The 16,179-nt window shown below is 37.5% G+C and overlaps 1 protein-coding gene across 1 annotated transcript in view; it reads right to left on the minus strand.

The window, feature by feature from the left end:
- Cep112 (centrosomal protein 112) overlaps nucleotides 1-16,179 on the minus strand; it is a 493,364-nt gene that overhangs the window by 405,451 nt on the left and 71,734 nt on the right. The window contains exons 9-12 of the mRNA XM_037201522.1: nucleotides 11,429-11,515; nucleotides 6,150-6,249; nucleotides 3,599-3,717; nucleotides 1,930-2,073 (exon numbers count right to left, since the gene is read on the minus strand). Of these exons, the coding sequence (XP_037057417.1) occupies nucleotides 1,930-2,073; nucleotides 3,599-3,717; nucleotides 6,150-6,249; nucleotides 11,429-11,515 (450 nt within the window). The remainder of the gene's footprint in view (nucleotides 1-1,929; nucleotides 2,074-3,598; nucleotides 3,718-6,149; nucleotides 6,250-11,428; nucleotides 11,516-16,179) is intronic.

Below are 16,179 nucleotides of genomic sequence, written 5' to 3' on the forward strand. Positions count from 1 at the left end.
AAAAAAATCAGAAATTATATTCTAAAGAAAAGAGATTCTCTAAACGTGGAAAGCTGACTTTAAATGTAGCCATCAAAAAAAAAAAATGTAGCCATCAAAGGAAAGGACTCAGGCAGGACAATTCTGCTCAACAAGGAAGAAAGACCTGAGTACCAAGAGTAACAGTAATGGTGTTAGCTAAGCCAGAGAAACTAGCTAGCCATAAACAATGGAGACCTTCATGGAAGAGAAGTTACATACACAACAGCCAAGACAGATCAAGAGAGAGGAAGAATGAGTCAAAAGTGAGAATGGAAAAAAAAGGCAGTCATCCACTGTGGAGGCCCAAATTACTCAGGGAAAGTACTAGGGGCCACACTTTGTTTCTAACATGCACCTTATAGGTGTGGCTCCACTGTTTTCTGGCATTGAACACTGAGTTTTTAAAGTCTAAAGGCATCTTGATACTCTTTTCCTTATAAGCAAATCGGTTTTTCACTGTTTGCTTTGGAGGGTGGGGCAGTGGTGCTTTACAGCCTGCTACCCCAAGAATTCAAAGGGTTCGGAGGGCTCTGGGAACTCTGTCCACCACACTTAGTGAACTGCAGCAAATTCTGAGACTGCTTCTTCTCTCCAGATAATCACCCAGTGTTCCCTGAGGAGTCAGATGAACCTGTGCTCTGTAAGCTTAGTCTCTCACTTTAGAAAGTTGCATCAGGGACATTTCAACCACATGCAAATGCAGAAGCATTATGATCAACATCCTTGTGCCTTCAGTCTTGCCTCTTCTTACAGACCTCACAACCCCCATATTGCAGACCTGCAGAGCTGCCTGATGTCTCCCAGGTTGTGTGCAACAACTCAGCTCTGCCTCCCAGAGTCCTGTGCTTTCTTGAACCTGTCAGATCAATTTCAACTTCTCAATCGCCTTTCCACCGCTGTTATGATTTCACTCTGAACTGTTTCCCACAGCTTCATTCATGTTTTGAAAGCATGCTCTCCAGGTAGCTGTGCCTCTTCAGAAGCCTGTGAAGCCTTTAGGAGGTGGGACACTCTCCAGCTAGGGGAGAGCCTTTGAAGGTTAGGTTCTGTAGACTGAGTTTGTCAATAATTTCTTTCTGCACACAGTTTCTGTAAGGTATTTTGTCACAATGGCATAAATGTAACTAATACAAACTCAGAAAGTTCTATTAACCTCTTGTGGTTTTTGTCCATCTTCATTTCTGACTTTTTCATCTGTTTTGTCATTTTTACAAGGAATTGTGGCCAAAATCCCATCCTCAAGCAAGTATTAATTAGTGTCTTACTGAGTCTTTATTTTTCACTTATATAACTTTATAATTCTTATATGTTGCATTTTCAAAGAATCTAAATATTAAATGCTTATTATGTAACTTCATTTATATATTAATTTAATACTGCCAATACTATTATTTTTGTATCACAGAAATGAGAAAACTTAATATTTAAAGAGTTAAGAAGATACCCAGACTGTTAGGGATTTGCGATTTCTCCAAGTGACATGTGGATATACGTGCCTCAGTCATGACGCTCTACTAAGATAATATGCTAGAGTAGTAACACTTCTAATTTCCTTTACACCAACTTTAAATATCATCAAAAAACACTCGTGTCTTCAGTTTAAAAAGAAATTTTTAAAAAGAAAAAAATAATTCTCTCTGAACTAAAAGTTAATGATAATAATAAAAAACAAAACAAAACAAAAACAAGATCTGCAACCACTCCTAAGAGATTAAGACATTGAGCAATCCAGAGTCTGACCTCTTAGTGAACTTCTGGTGCTGTCCACTGTCACTGTAGCAAGTAAGAAAGTAATGCTTTTTCTTTAAATTTAGTAACAATTTCTATACAATCCTTACCAGTGAAAAATGAGGAAATGGAACATAAGATAGATGTGAATAGTGAAACAGAGAAAAGAAAAATACTTACTGTGGACTGTGTCTGCACCATGTATTCACCCTCCATCTTATTCAGACGCACATTTGTATCCTCCAGCAATTCCTGAATAGTCTCAGTATGTCGCTTTTGAAGCTCAAATTTTTCCTTTTCCATTTCTGCTACAGCATTGTGGAGCTGCACAATGAAGTCAAGAGTCTCTCACGCCCATGGAATATGTTATTTTGAAATTCAAAAAATATTTTCCAATACTCCTATTTATATCCACAAAGTGATCTGAACAAGAATCTAAAACCACAAGTAACAATATCATACAAAGAGCATACAATGTTTTCCTCTGCTTTCCCTAACAGAAAATTTCAATAGATGGGCCAATACTAAAGGAATTTTCTGTCTTGAGTAGAAGGTAAGTATAGTATATTTCGATAGTATATTTCTCAATTGAACAACATTATTAGTAGTCTGCAAAATATACAAACAGAAATATTAATAATCTCACTGTTGTTCATTGTGAATAGCAACTCAAGGTCTGTATTATTTATTTCATTTGTACAATACAAATGTGAAGATGCTTCCTTGCCTATGCAAATCCCAATAAGATACTCACTTGGGATTCCATAATCAATACAAACAATAAACACCAAGATCGTGTTTATGAGTAGAATATACAGCAAGGCTGATAAGTAAGAATTTACATCACAAGCGTCATATACAAAGGTCTTAATTGATTGATATTCTTATGTTATGTTGATTAAATGGATGAAGCCTTAACAAAATCTCTGTGAACTAAGGTAAAGGAAGCAGAGCCAAAAGTGGGAGCGCAGACAAGGATTCAGTAGCAAATGTTAGGGCAGAAGTTGAAAGCTATTCTTAGCCCATGGCCATTCCTTCTTTGATCTTACTGGGAATCTAGCGTATATTCCCTGGACCCAGCGCCACTGTGAGATGGGGAAGCAGGAGTTCAGAAGAGTCTAACAGATGCATTTGACTCAGCATCCAAGAACAGAGAGAAAGGCTAGAGACTAACAAAGGCAGCACTAATTCCCACCTGACAAAAAAAAAAAAATACTGAAAACAGAAGCCGAAAGCAGGCAGGAAGTACAGAACCAGGCTATCAAGAATCCCAAGAATCTCATTTCAGTTTCGAGCTCAAGAAGAGTAAAGACCCTTGGACTTTGCAAATTTAATATAGGCAGTTTGACTACTGTAAGCACGTCTTCCAATCTGACTGTTAAATCTGTAATTTGGATGAAGTCTGTGTGCTACATCTAGTACTGAACGGTGACCCAAGATGATCACTAAGCCCCAATACCAACACCTCAGAGCTTCACCAGTGCATGCAAGCAGGAACTATCCACTAAGGATTTTACTTATCAAAACAAGTCTGCACTGTAAACTTCAGTCTGGGTTATCTAACGGTGCCTGGCATTTTAAGAGAGAAATGACCCAAATCCCAAATTGAAACCATTATTTCCATAATCATTTTGCTTAACATCTACTGGCTATGACTAAAAAATGCAAAACATTAATTCAATAAAAATAAGTAAAAAATATGGCTTTAAAACAAAAACTATTTATAGACCACAGACTTTGAGAAGGAAATATACCTTATCTTGAATTTTTAATCACTTTCCATGCTTGCAGAGGATGCTCCGCTCAGACACACCTTCCCCAGCGTACATGGCTGACTTCAGGAGCTTACCTTTTTTTCCCAATCATTATTCAGAGATTCTGTGCTTTGCTCGCACATCTTCTTCAGCTCTGTTATCTGGTTTTCTTTAGTTTCTCTGATAACTTGACAGTCACGTATAAGGATCTGAACTGTCAGAAATGATGAAAATATAGTTAAACCAGTTCTAGGAACCACATTAGAATTTGATGATATCAAAATGTAATGATACATGTAATAGATAATTTAATTTTTCACTAAGTCTTACTTTCCTAAAATCCCTCTTATTTCTTGCTTTTGGCCATTTCTATAATTATAGATGAGCTTGATTAATTAGTCTTTACTCTCTCCCTAAAACAGCATGCTAGCCCTCAAGTATTTCTCCTCTACTGTGGCCTCTCTCACTTTAAAGAGTTCACTCAATGGTGCAGATCCCATGAGTGCCTGGCTAGGGACCATGCTAAACTTCTCCTCACCTAAAGGATGTGTGCCAAAGGATCTAACAGGAGACTCTGGCTCCTTATGATCCAGCTGCTCTCTAGATCCACCTCTTGCCTCTTCCACATCTTAAAACTGCACTATAAATAAACCAGCCTCTCTCTGCAGGCTCCCGAGGACATGCTCCTTCAGGTTTGACTGCCCAATATCATCAGCTGTCTTTAAATACTCATGGAGTGTGAGAGCAGACTATTGTCTTTTTAAAACACTCACCAAATAGATCCCTCCCCTTGCAATGAGAAAAATAAATCCCTCTAATTTGCACAAAATCAGGTCTCTTTCTCCAATGAATCACTTAGGACATTATATCTATTTCCTTGCAAATTTCCTCTTTTAAAAGACCATTTTCATTGAAGAGAAAGATATGTCGACTTCTTTTTTTTATTCAAAGGCATAACAGTGCCATATTGACAAGTTCACAGAAGTTGTGGGCTGACTGAATATAGGATACATTACTCTAGCAATATACTGTTGTTTCTAGGTAGTTTAAAATCATTTTCAAATTTTATGTTACTAAAATAGACTTTTAAAAACTATATAAGCTATTGTCCTCTTTCCTCTCGTTCAAATGCCACAGTTTAAGTGAAATTTTCTTTAATATATTTGAATCAACTAAATTATGAAATATATTAAGCCATAATTTTACTTCAATATAACATCTTATCTATGTTTTTATTTACTTTAAAATGGAATTTTCAGAACTATTGCCCCAAAGTTTCTTAAATTCTTATACCTCAGCTATGCAATAATAAGAGAAGGAGGAAGGACCCAGGAGGACCTGACTCTGGTCTTTAGCACACACAGCATATTTTACTTCGCATCTCCAACAGTAAACTAAGACTGCATTTTAAAAGCCTTGAAATGTGTGTGGCATTGTTGTTTTGTTGTTTGTGTTGCTGCTGTTGATTCCTGTCATAGGGTACCACTATGTGGCTAAGGTACTTGAAAGCTGAAATCCCCCTGCCTCAGGTTCCAATGTGAATGAATGCTGGGATTACAGACATGCATCAGTAGGCCTGGTAAGAAAACAGCATTTATTAAAGCCTAAATGTTTTTCAAGCTTAAGGGTATTTGAAGTGCCTAATATAAAACAGAGTAAGAATGAAAATCTATAAATAAATATAGAGTACTATAGCTATCACTGATAACAATTAGAGAAAAAAATGAAGAACTAATTACTTTTGTCAATGCTTAAAGCAGGAAATTAGTCTAAAAATGCCCGATTCACTGCTTAATTCTCACATGTAACTGCCCTGCTAAACTGTCAGAAATATTACTCTCCACTCTACCACATTCAGGTTTTGGAGGAAACCCAATAACGTTGGCACCATCCTAGATCAAAGTCTCCCTTGGTCTTCCGTTGTTACCACTGTCTATATCTCTTCCTTTACCAAATCTTCATTCTTCAGTTCCATTCTTACTAATCCCAAGGCTGTAACGCAAATATTCTGAGTCCGTATCAAAGCATATGCTAAGATCCACAAGTGGACACAGACACATGGAGCCACAAGTCTGTGGGCTAGAGATATATGCAGTGGTAAAACATTGGCCCAGTGTCTACACACACACAAGTCACCAACTTTAGTTCCCACCACAGTAAGAGGAACTCCTCTCTTGAATGAACTAAATCATGTCCAACTTTACAAAATTAAACTAAAGTTATTTTCTCCAAAACATGTCCAACTTTACAAAATCAAACAAAAGTTATTTTCTCCAAAACACATTTCTCTTGTGAATACCTGAGAATTTTGATGTTTTGGTTCATAATGTAGCCAATTTAGTACTTAATTACATGTTTTCTTTACTCTTCTCAATGAAGGTGTAAATGGGAAATGCATTTTACGATTTTTCTGTGAATCCCAGTTGCCACTGCACTTCTCTCTCTCTCTCTCTCTCTCTCTCTCTCTCTCTCTCTCTCTCTCTCTCTCTCTCTCTCTCTCTCACACACACACACACACACACACACACACATTTTACCTAGTCACATGAAAGTTCATATCTCAAAAAGTTAAATTTTATTTTTAAATTTTAAATCATTAAAATAAATTCAAAACGTCATTAGAAGATTCACATCATACACCATCACCTTTCTTTTCAAGTTTTCTTATAGTCTCCTCAGTTTCAGTTTGTTTCTTTTTGTATAAGATTTTCAAATCTTCAATTTCATTATTCTTTCTTTCTAAAATCTGCAAACAAAGTACAGTACTTTAGTTTATAAAATTAAGTACAGGATAAGTAATTACAAGTGAGCCAAGTATTTTGCAAGTCTATCAATCTCATAAATGATTCCACCTAAATACAAAATTACTTTATATACACAAATTAGTTTATAAACACTGATAAAAATATTAACACACTAGAATAACTCAGTTCACAATGTTTTATTTAGAATTTTCACATAATTTTAAGAAGGCTATGAATAATGAATTACATGAATCCCTAAAACAGAATTTGGAAATTAAGTTGTCCTAAGGTGGCAGAAAGAAGTCACTGGAAACTTGGGTAGTACACTCCACTCCACTGCACTGGAGTGCAACGTCTTCCAGTCAATATAGCCTGGGCTCCTCCAACCAGTGTCCTTCTGCTCTTTCACTGCTTAAAGCCAAGGCGTCCTAGACATATGGACAATGATATATGAAAGGCTCCATTTCTATCAAGTTCTGCTTTATGAATCAGTAAAAAAAATGAACTCAAAATCTCAAAAACTTAATAATTTTTACAGCAATTATACTTACCAGTTTTTTTTCACATTTAACCATTTAATAAATGTAACCATGACTTTATACTTCACAATAATAAAAAAACAGAAATAATCAAAGGAAGAGAGTTAATAAACAGTAGAAAATATTACCCAGGAGCTCAAAAGAAAACCAGAGAGAGGTGGGAATGGGTCTGGCTGCTGCTCTTAAGAGTACAGCTATAGTCCCACACAGGCTCAACCAAGAGCAAGAAAAGTTGTTCCACAATGCCAAAGGATTTTTTCTTGGTGTTTTTATTAGCAGTATTTTACTTTATCTTTCTCACTTCAGTCTCAACCCTATAGATGCTGGACCATATCCCCACAAACCATGAGTCAAAATAATTTTTCCCTTCTTAAGCTGCTTTTCCTCAGGTATTTTGTATTAGTGGTATGAAATTAATTAATATAATAAACTGGCACCAAAAAGTGAGGTCACTGTTGTGATAAGCCTGACCATTGGTTTTTAGGCCTTTGAAACTGGTTTGCAGGAGGAAAGAAGAACACCTGAGAGCTGCAGGCTAAAGAAGCCCTAAAATTCCAAAAGCAGAGCTTAATAAGCTATTCTGGCTCAAGTTTGAGAAACTAGAATGCCAATAAAAATGGAGACAGTAAAGGACAGTCTGAGGCTGTATCAGGAATCATGACTCTCAGAAACTGGGCTACATGACATTCATGTTTTATTCTGGCAAAGAATTTGGCTGCATTCTGCTCATATCCTGAAAATACATGAAGTTTAACTAAAAAGTCATAGACAAAGAAAATCATGAGACAACAAAACTAACTCACTAATTCGAGATGTAGCATAGTTACTATTTACTGTCTTACTCAGGTTTATAGAGAAGGAGAACAGAAAGAAATATATAGTTTGGCAAAAAAAAAAAAAAAAAAATTAAATCCAGCTAAAGTTGAGGACAGGCCAGATGGGGACAAAACATGTGTGTTTGTTAAAGAGAACAGTGCCTTTACAGAGAAAGCACAGATTTAGTCCTGGGACAACAAGAAAGGAGCCATGAAGCTTAAGACTTCACACATCCAGCAGGGTTATAGAGCAATGCAAAATTACCTAAATTTTTTCATTTGAAAAGAGAGTGAGTAAACAAAGAGAGCCAGCAGGGAATCCCGCTCAAGCAGGGTTACCTAGCAAAGTGTTTTACCAGGTTCAACCTCAAAGACACAGGAGGCAGTTCAGCTATGGCTCAAGTTGGCATGAAGTCATGATGTTGTCCATGTGGTGCTGGTTCTGTAACTATGAAGAATGAGGAACTAACAGTGCTAGAGAGACCACCTGTGTTATAGGCAGTTGAGCTGGAGAAGCAAAGCTACCCAAGCCCAACAGAGCCCATATGACGCTACCATAAGCCCCACATGCCTGACATGGAGCTGGAAGGTTTAGTATTTTCCATGAGTTTCCTTGTTACTTTGGTCTGGTCTTTCCTTTCTATTCTCCCTTCCTCCTCTTTGGAATGTAAATGGTTTACCCCATGCCATGACATGCTAGGAACATAACTTTTTCATTTAAAAACAGTCACATTTAAGGGACTACCTTGAGTCTCAGACATAGCCTTTGCAATTTTGAACAGCAGTGGAACTGGAAGACTATGATCTTTTGAAGCTTAACTGAATGCATTTTGAATCGTGAGAGGGCCATGAACTTACAGGGCCCAGGGTGGAATGTGTGGTTTGGATATAAAATATCCTCCACAGGCGCGGGTATTTGAACATTTTGTTCCCAGCTGGTAGGAATATTCTGAGAGATTGTGGAACATTTGGAAGATGGGGCCTCACTGGAGGAAGTGGGGCTTTGGGCATCAGGCATTGAGGTTTATAACCCAGTCTCACTTCTTGTCCTGTCTACTTCCCATTCCACAAATATGAAGCAATCAGCTGCTGCAACATCCCACTGCAATAGAGATGCATTTCCCCTAACTTTCTCCATCATGGTAGATTGTGTCCTCTAAAACTATAAGCCAAAAGAAAGTCTTCCTCTCACATGTTTCTTGTCAAGCATTGGTCATGATGATGAGAAAGGTAACTGAGACATACATATACCAAAAAGCTTATTTCAAATTCTATCACCATGATTCTTCCAAACATCTTTCAAACTCATTTATCCTGTACATTAATGCATTATATCTCAAATGATTCTACTTCATTTTGATATTTTATAATAAAATTTCATTACATAAATTTGTAATAAAATATCATTACATAAATTTTACAAAGATAACTTTTTCATTACAGCAAGAATATTTATTGCTTTTATCATTTGAATGGGGAAGAGGAAAGGAAAATAAACACATTTTTTCAAATACATAAGGAATTGCTTCCTTCTTGTTGCTTAGAAAAAAGATGAAGGATGAAAAGATGGATCAGTGGGTAAAGTGTTTGTTACACAAGCATGCGGAGCTGGGTTCGGATCCCAGTACACACATGAAAGCCAGACATGGCGGTGGGCACTAAAATTCAAGTACTAGAAAGGCAGAAAAGGGCAGATCCCAGGGAAGGGGGCAATTTACTGGTGAGCTAATCTAGCCAAAATGTTAAGCTCCAGGTTCAGTGAAAGCCCCTGCCTCAAAAAATGAGTTAGAAAACATGCAAAGTAGGCCTCTAGGCTCCACAGGCACATGCAATACAATCACATCCTTCTACATGCTTCACTTACACACACACACACACACACACACACACACACACACACACACACACACGATGAATCAAAGCATACACCTGACTAAAATCTTGTACGTTTTCTCTTTCAGAGATACTTGGATGCATGACACTGTAGCCTCACTTTTCTGACTCTGCCCCTACTTTGTTCTCCTTTGTCTAATTTTTGAGACAGGATCCCTCTCTCTGGAGCCATCAAGACTGGCAGTATACACCACCCTGTTGGTGCACAGCAGCTATTCTGCAGACCAAGATAGAGGATGATGATGGGCTGCCTGGACTACAGATGTGCTGAAGGCCAGCCTGGAACCCCAGTGCTGGAATTCTTATGCCCATCTAATTGTCTTTGTTATTCAGTTTGGAGAAGCAGAAACAGAGTTGGTGTTAAAAGAACACATGTAAACTTTCTATTGCACAAACCTTATGTATTAAAAACCCACATCATTAACACTAAAATTTTTAATAATTACAAAAATATAGCATGAACCATAATTCTATATAGCAAATTACAGCTGATGTTTTCTGAGACACTGGGGAAGATAATAATCTAATTCAAAATATTGAAAACTTTGAGCCAAATGTGGTAATGCTGAGCTATAATCCAACTCCTTGGGATGCTCAGAGTAAGCTTAAGGCAAGGCTGGATACTTGGTGGCATACTGTCTCAAAATAAAACTTTTTTTAAATGGGTGGGAAGGTAGCCAAGTAGTACTTCCCTAGCATTTAAAGATCCTTGGCTCAATACCCAGTAACACACATAAGTGAGTAGTACATAAATAAGTAGAGAGAGAGATGAGAGAGAGAGAGAGAGAGAGAGAGAGAGAGAGAGAGAAGAGAGAGAGAGAGAGAGAGAGAGAAATTGAAAAACTGGAAAGCACAACTCTGAGTTGTACTCAAAAAGGAAGCCTTAATTGTCCGTGTTAGCTAGCATTTACACTAACTTGCAGTCAATACCAACAGAACTAAGTCCTAAACTTGTTGGTTTCGTCTTTTGTTTGTTTCTTTGTTTGTTTTGGCAGTTATCGGCCCTCAGGAAAATGAACCTTATTTGAAATAAAGGATCTATTGTATAGACCTCTGGGTCTTCACTCTGAAGGGACTGAGAGTTCTTTTTGAACCTAAAAAAGTAAGGTATAGTGGCACTCAAGAGGCCTAGGTGGGAGAATCCCAAGTTTGAGCCCTGATGGGGAAACAGTATGATCTGAAATCTAATTAATTAATTAAAAAGGAAACTGAATCAGAAAACTGAAACAATTGGGATATAACAAACGGTAGCATTTACAGTTGCTATTTTACTTCCAAATTCATGAAAGATGCAAAACCTGATGGGTGGGGCCTGTTATCCCACTACTCTCGAAGCCAAGGGGAAAAGATGATGAGGAAAGGGCAGTGGAGGAATTCAGTGAGTCCTGTCTTAAAACAGCTCACTGGTAGAGCATTTTCTGGTCCTAGATTCTTCAGCTACACACACACACACACACACACACACACACACACACACACACACACAGTTGCAAAAATCATATATGGCAAAAACTATATGAAATTCAGCCTTAAGATAATAGTTGAAAAATAAGTAATATAAAAGTAGGATAGAAGCCGGGCGGTGGTGGCGCACGCCTTTAATCCCAGCACTCGGGAGGCAGAGCCAGGTGGATCTCTGTGAGTTCGAGGCCAGCCTGGGCTACCAAGTGAGTTCCAGGAACGGTGCAAAGCTACACAGAGAAACCCTGTCTCGAAAAACCAAAAAAAAAAAAAAAAAAAAAAAGGATAGAAATAGATAAATTTTACAAATCAAGTTTACAAATGACTTTTGATGGGATTTTACTTTAGCAAATTCCATTTACAAGATAGACTTATCAAACACCTAATATGTTGCTAGATGGATGGATGCATGTCCCATCCCAAACCCCAGAGCACAGCAAATACTGCATACGACATAAGTGTGTATACCCTACCTTCTGCACATCAGCATCATGTTTCTGTTGCAGCTTAAGTTTTTCTTCATAAAACTTTGCTTCCATCATTTTTGTTTTCATGTCCAACTTCAAGGGAAATATTTTAAAGATTACCAGAAAGTCACTTTATAGTGGTATCCTGCTCTTACATTCAAACCCACACAGTATTTCAGTCTCTAGTATTTTCATTTCAATATGTCTCTTTCAACTTTTCTTCTTTGCTCACATCTGCTTATTCATTTCAAAATACTCCTATTAGCCTAGCTGTTTACATACAGCATTTTAAGAAAGAATATTCATATAAATGACTATAAACTACTATGTCTAGGCAGCTCAGTTAGTAAAGTGCTTACTTTGCAAGCATGACCTTGATCCTGAGCCCATGTTAGAAATAACACCAACAAAAACCAAACCAGGCATGGTAGTGCACACTTATCATCCCAGGTCTGGGAAAGCAGAGTTGGGGGGTCCCTGAAGCTTGCTAGCCAGCAGCCTAGCCTATGTGGTAGGTTATAGGTCAATAAAACAGCTTGCTCATTTCAAACAGGAATGAAAACAAAGCAAACAAATAACATTGGAAAATAAATTTTCAGGAAGTCAAATAAAATCTCAGTGAAAATCCTGACTAATAGAATGGCTCACATGGAAAACAGAGTAGTCAGATGTAATGATAAGTCAAAGGATACAGATCATTTGTTAAGGCCAACAATAAATTTAAATATATATGAGAGAATGAAATATAGGGGCTCTTTGAGAGTGTGAGAAGACCAGATTCATGAATTATGGGCACAGAAGAGGAAAAATCCCATGTTAAAGACATAGAAAATTATTTTCAATAAGATAATGGAAGAAAATTGCCCAAGGAAATTTTAAGGAAATTTAAGGAAAGAGAGGACCATCCAGATAAAAGAGGTGTACAGAACACAGAACACAAAATAGGTAGAACCAGATAAAGAAATTCTTCATATTACACTATAGTCAAAAACTAAAAGTTCAGAAAAAAACGAAGTGGATTGAAAGAGGCAAGAGAAAAGGACCAAGTCACACATAAAGGCAGGCCTATGGAGCAAGAGCTGATGTTCAATGCAAATTCTAAATGATAAAAGGGCGTGAAAGCATGTTTCAAGTTCTGAAAAAAGAGCTCAACTGCCCACCAAGGTACTATATATAACAGAACTATCACAATGTTAGGAAAAAGGAAAACTTTCCATGACTAAAGTAACCTAAAGCAGTCTATGACCACCAGGCCAACACTACAGTGGATACTGGAAGAATACTTTGAATGGAAGAGAATGATAAACAAGAAGCCATTTAAAAAAAAAAAGACTCCAAGACATTTGTCATCTAAATGAGGGCTTAAAAACCATCAAACACTATAAATCAACAAAATGACAGGAATTGAACTAATACACACCTTTCAATAACAATTCTGAAGAGCAATGGATTAGACTCTCCAATTAATAGACACAGAAGAGCTAATTGTATTAGAAACCACAATTCCTCTTTTTGCTGTATCCAAGAGACATAGCTCACAAACAAAAGAAGACACTTGAGGGTGAAAGAATGGGCAAAGGTATTTTATGCCAATGGTACCAGGAAACAAGTAGATGTGGGTATTCTGATACCTGACAAAATAGATGTCAGACCAACACTACTCAAAAGAGATAATGGTCACTTCATACTGATTAAGGAAACAATCCATCAAGAGACCATTACAGTTCTAAGAATATTACACTGAACACAGATGACACAATTCCATAAAGCAAATACTATGAGATTTAAAGTCACAAATTAACACCAACACAATAATAATAAGTGACTATTCTACTAATAGATAAGTTTTTTTTTAAAAAAAATCATTTTTGTTTGCAAAAAATAATCATCAGAGATAAATGACACCATAGATAAAATGAACAGGCTACAGACATTTCACCCAAACTCTACAGAATGTGCATTCTTCTAGCAGTCCACATGACTCATTCTAAAACTGATCATGTGCTGGGACACAAGCTAGTCTCAACAAACAGGAAAACTGAAATGCCTTTCTGTATTCTATCAAACTAGAAATCAACAGCAAGAGAAATTACAGAAAATACACAAACTCAAGTAGACTAAACACCATACAACTGAATAATGACTGAGTCTGAAGAAATCAAAAGTATTTACACATTTGTAGAACTGAATGAAAATTTACAAAACATCCTAAAACCTATAAGATACAATAAAGGCAGTCCCTATAGCTCTAAGTGCTCATGTGACAAAATCAGTGGGCATCTCAAACCAGCAACTATGAAGCATCTCAAAGCATGGGGGAAAAAAACAAGAGCAAACCAGACCCAAACCCAGTAAATAGAAATAATTAAGATTAGGGCATAAATCAATGAAATAGAAACAAACAAAGATAACTAAAAAAATGAAGAGTTGGTGCTTTGAAAAAATAAGCAAGATTGACAAACCTTTCACCAAATCAATAATAAGCAAGAAAGAAAAGACTAAAACCTGTAAGACTAGAGATAAAAGGCAGATTATAACAGATAGTGATGAAATACAGAAAATCCTAAGAACATATCCAACATTCTATTCTACCATATTAGAAATATAAAAGGATGAAATTCTAAATAGATAGGACCCACCAAAGTTAAACAAACAAAAAAGATAAAAATATAACCACATCCATAGCAAGCAACAAGGTTAAAGTAGAAATAAAAAGCCTGCAAACTAAAGTAATAATAATAATAATAATAATAATAATAATAATAATATAATTGCAGTGTTGGCACCAAAATAGACATATAGATTAATGGAATAGACCAGGAATGTGATACAACCACAGCCATCTGATTCTCTACAGAGAGGTCACCACTGTATCCTGGAGGTATGTGAGCCACCATTCCTAAGTAAGTTGCTTCTTCCTAAGTAAGTTGCTTCTTCCCTTTGCCTTCCCCTCCCCCTACCTGCTCAGTTCTAGACTGCAGCCCAGGAAAGCTCTTTGTTCCTGAAACACCTGTGCGGGGTAAGTCACTTCATCTCCTTCCATGGACCCCACCCTTGCCCATTACCTCCCCCTGCCTATGGCATTCTCTACACCCACAGACCTAGCTCCAGATCAGTGGCCCTCAAACATGCTTACCCTCCTTTTTTCTATCACTCTTCCTTGCTGTGGGATGGTCTGTATGTCAAATTGCTCTGATTGGTCAATAAATAAAACACTGATTGGCCAGTGGCTAGGCAGGAAGTATAGGCGGGACTAACAGAGAGGAGAAAAGAAAGAACAGGAAGGCGGAAGGAGTCACTGCCAGCCGCCACCATGACAAGCAGCATGTGAAGACGCCTGTAAGCCACGAGCCACATGGCAAAGTATAGATTTATGGAAATGAATTAATTTAAGCTATAAGAACAGTTAGCAAGAAGCCTGCCACGGCCATACAGTTTGTAAGCAATATAAGTCTCTGTGTTTACTTGGTTGGGTCTGAGTGGCTGTGGGACTGGCGGGTGAGAGAGATTTGTCCTGACTGTGGACCAGGCAGGAAAATTCTAGCTATACTTCCTCTGCCCACTGCCATCTTGGCATCTGCAGGTCTCACTCCAGACCCATGTTTGGGAGCCATCTTTCCCTGGTCCAATTAAACAGCTCATCCACCAGCTTTACCTGGCCTACCACAGGTGCTGTGGATATCACTCTATATAAATAAAACACTGATGGCCAGTGACCAGACAGGAAGTATAGGCGGGACAAAGAGAGAGGAGAATTGGGGAAACAGGAAGAAGGAGGAGAGACACTGCAGCCACCGCCAGGACAAGCAACAAGTAAAGACGCCGGTAAGTCACCAGCCACGTGGCAAGGTATAGATTTATAAAAATGGGTTAATTTAAGATATAAGAACAGTTAGCAAGAAGCCTGCCACGGCCATACAGTTTATAAGTATTATAAGTGTCTGAGTGATTATTTTATACATGGATTGTGGAACTGCGGGGTTTGGTGGAACCTGGAGAGAAGCCCTCCAACAACACACAGGTCATGCATCTCCTGCACTGGCCCAATCTAAGAAAAGCCAGATTACAACATCAGAAACACAACAAAAAAAAGAAGTCCACATGCCTTCAAATCACACACACACACACACACACACACACACACACACACACACACCTGAGTCACCAAGGTAGCATGTCTCCCATCCAACCCACCAGTCCTATAAAAATGTTCTATAATGAGAACTACCTAGATGAACTCCAAGACACAGAATTTAAAAGAACAGTCATAAACTTTATCAAGAAATTTAAAGAAGACACAAGAAACACTTCACTAAATTATCCAAGAGGATAACAATAAACACTTTGCTGATATCCAACATTATACAGATGCACAGCTGAGTGAAATGACCAAGGTAATTCAAGATTTGAAAATTAAAATGAATAGAGATAAAAACACTGACAATTATACAAGCTAAAATGAAGATGAAATTGAAAAACTCAGTATTCCAATTAGAAAACTCAGGTGAATCCTTATAATTAGAATGAATCAAACAAGAAAGCAGAATTCTGGAACTCAAAGATAAAGGGAAAAATCTAGACAAAATAAGCAAGAAATGTAAAAAAAAAATAAAGTACAAGAAAGGAACATGCAGGAAGTACAGGGCACCATCAAAAGAGCAAAAATTTGAATTAGAGGCACAGACAAACAGACAAGGGAAAGAGCCACAGGTCAATGGCACACACCAGACCTTTAACAGGATCACAGCAGCAGAAAA

The sequence above is a fragment of the Peromyscus leucopus genome, chromosome 8b, assembly GCF_004664715.2.
Source record: "Peromyscus leucopus breed LL Stock chromosome 8b, UCI_PerLeu_2.1, whole genome shotgun sequence".
Lineage (NCBI taxonomy): Eukaryota > Metazoa > Chordata > Mammalia > Rodentia > Cricetidae > Peromyscus > Peromyscus leucopus.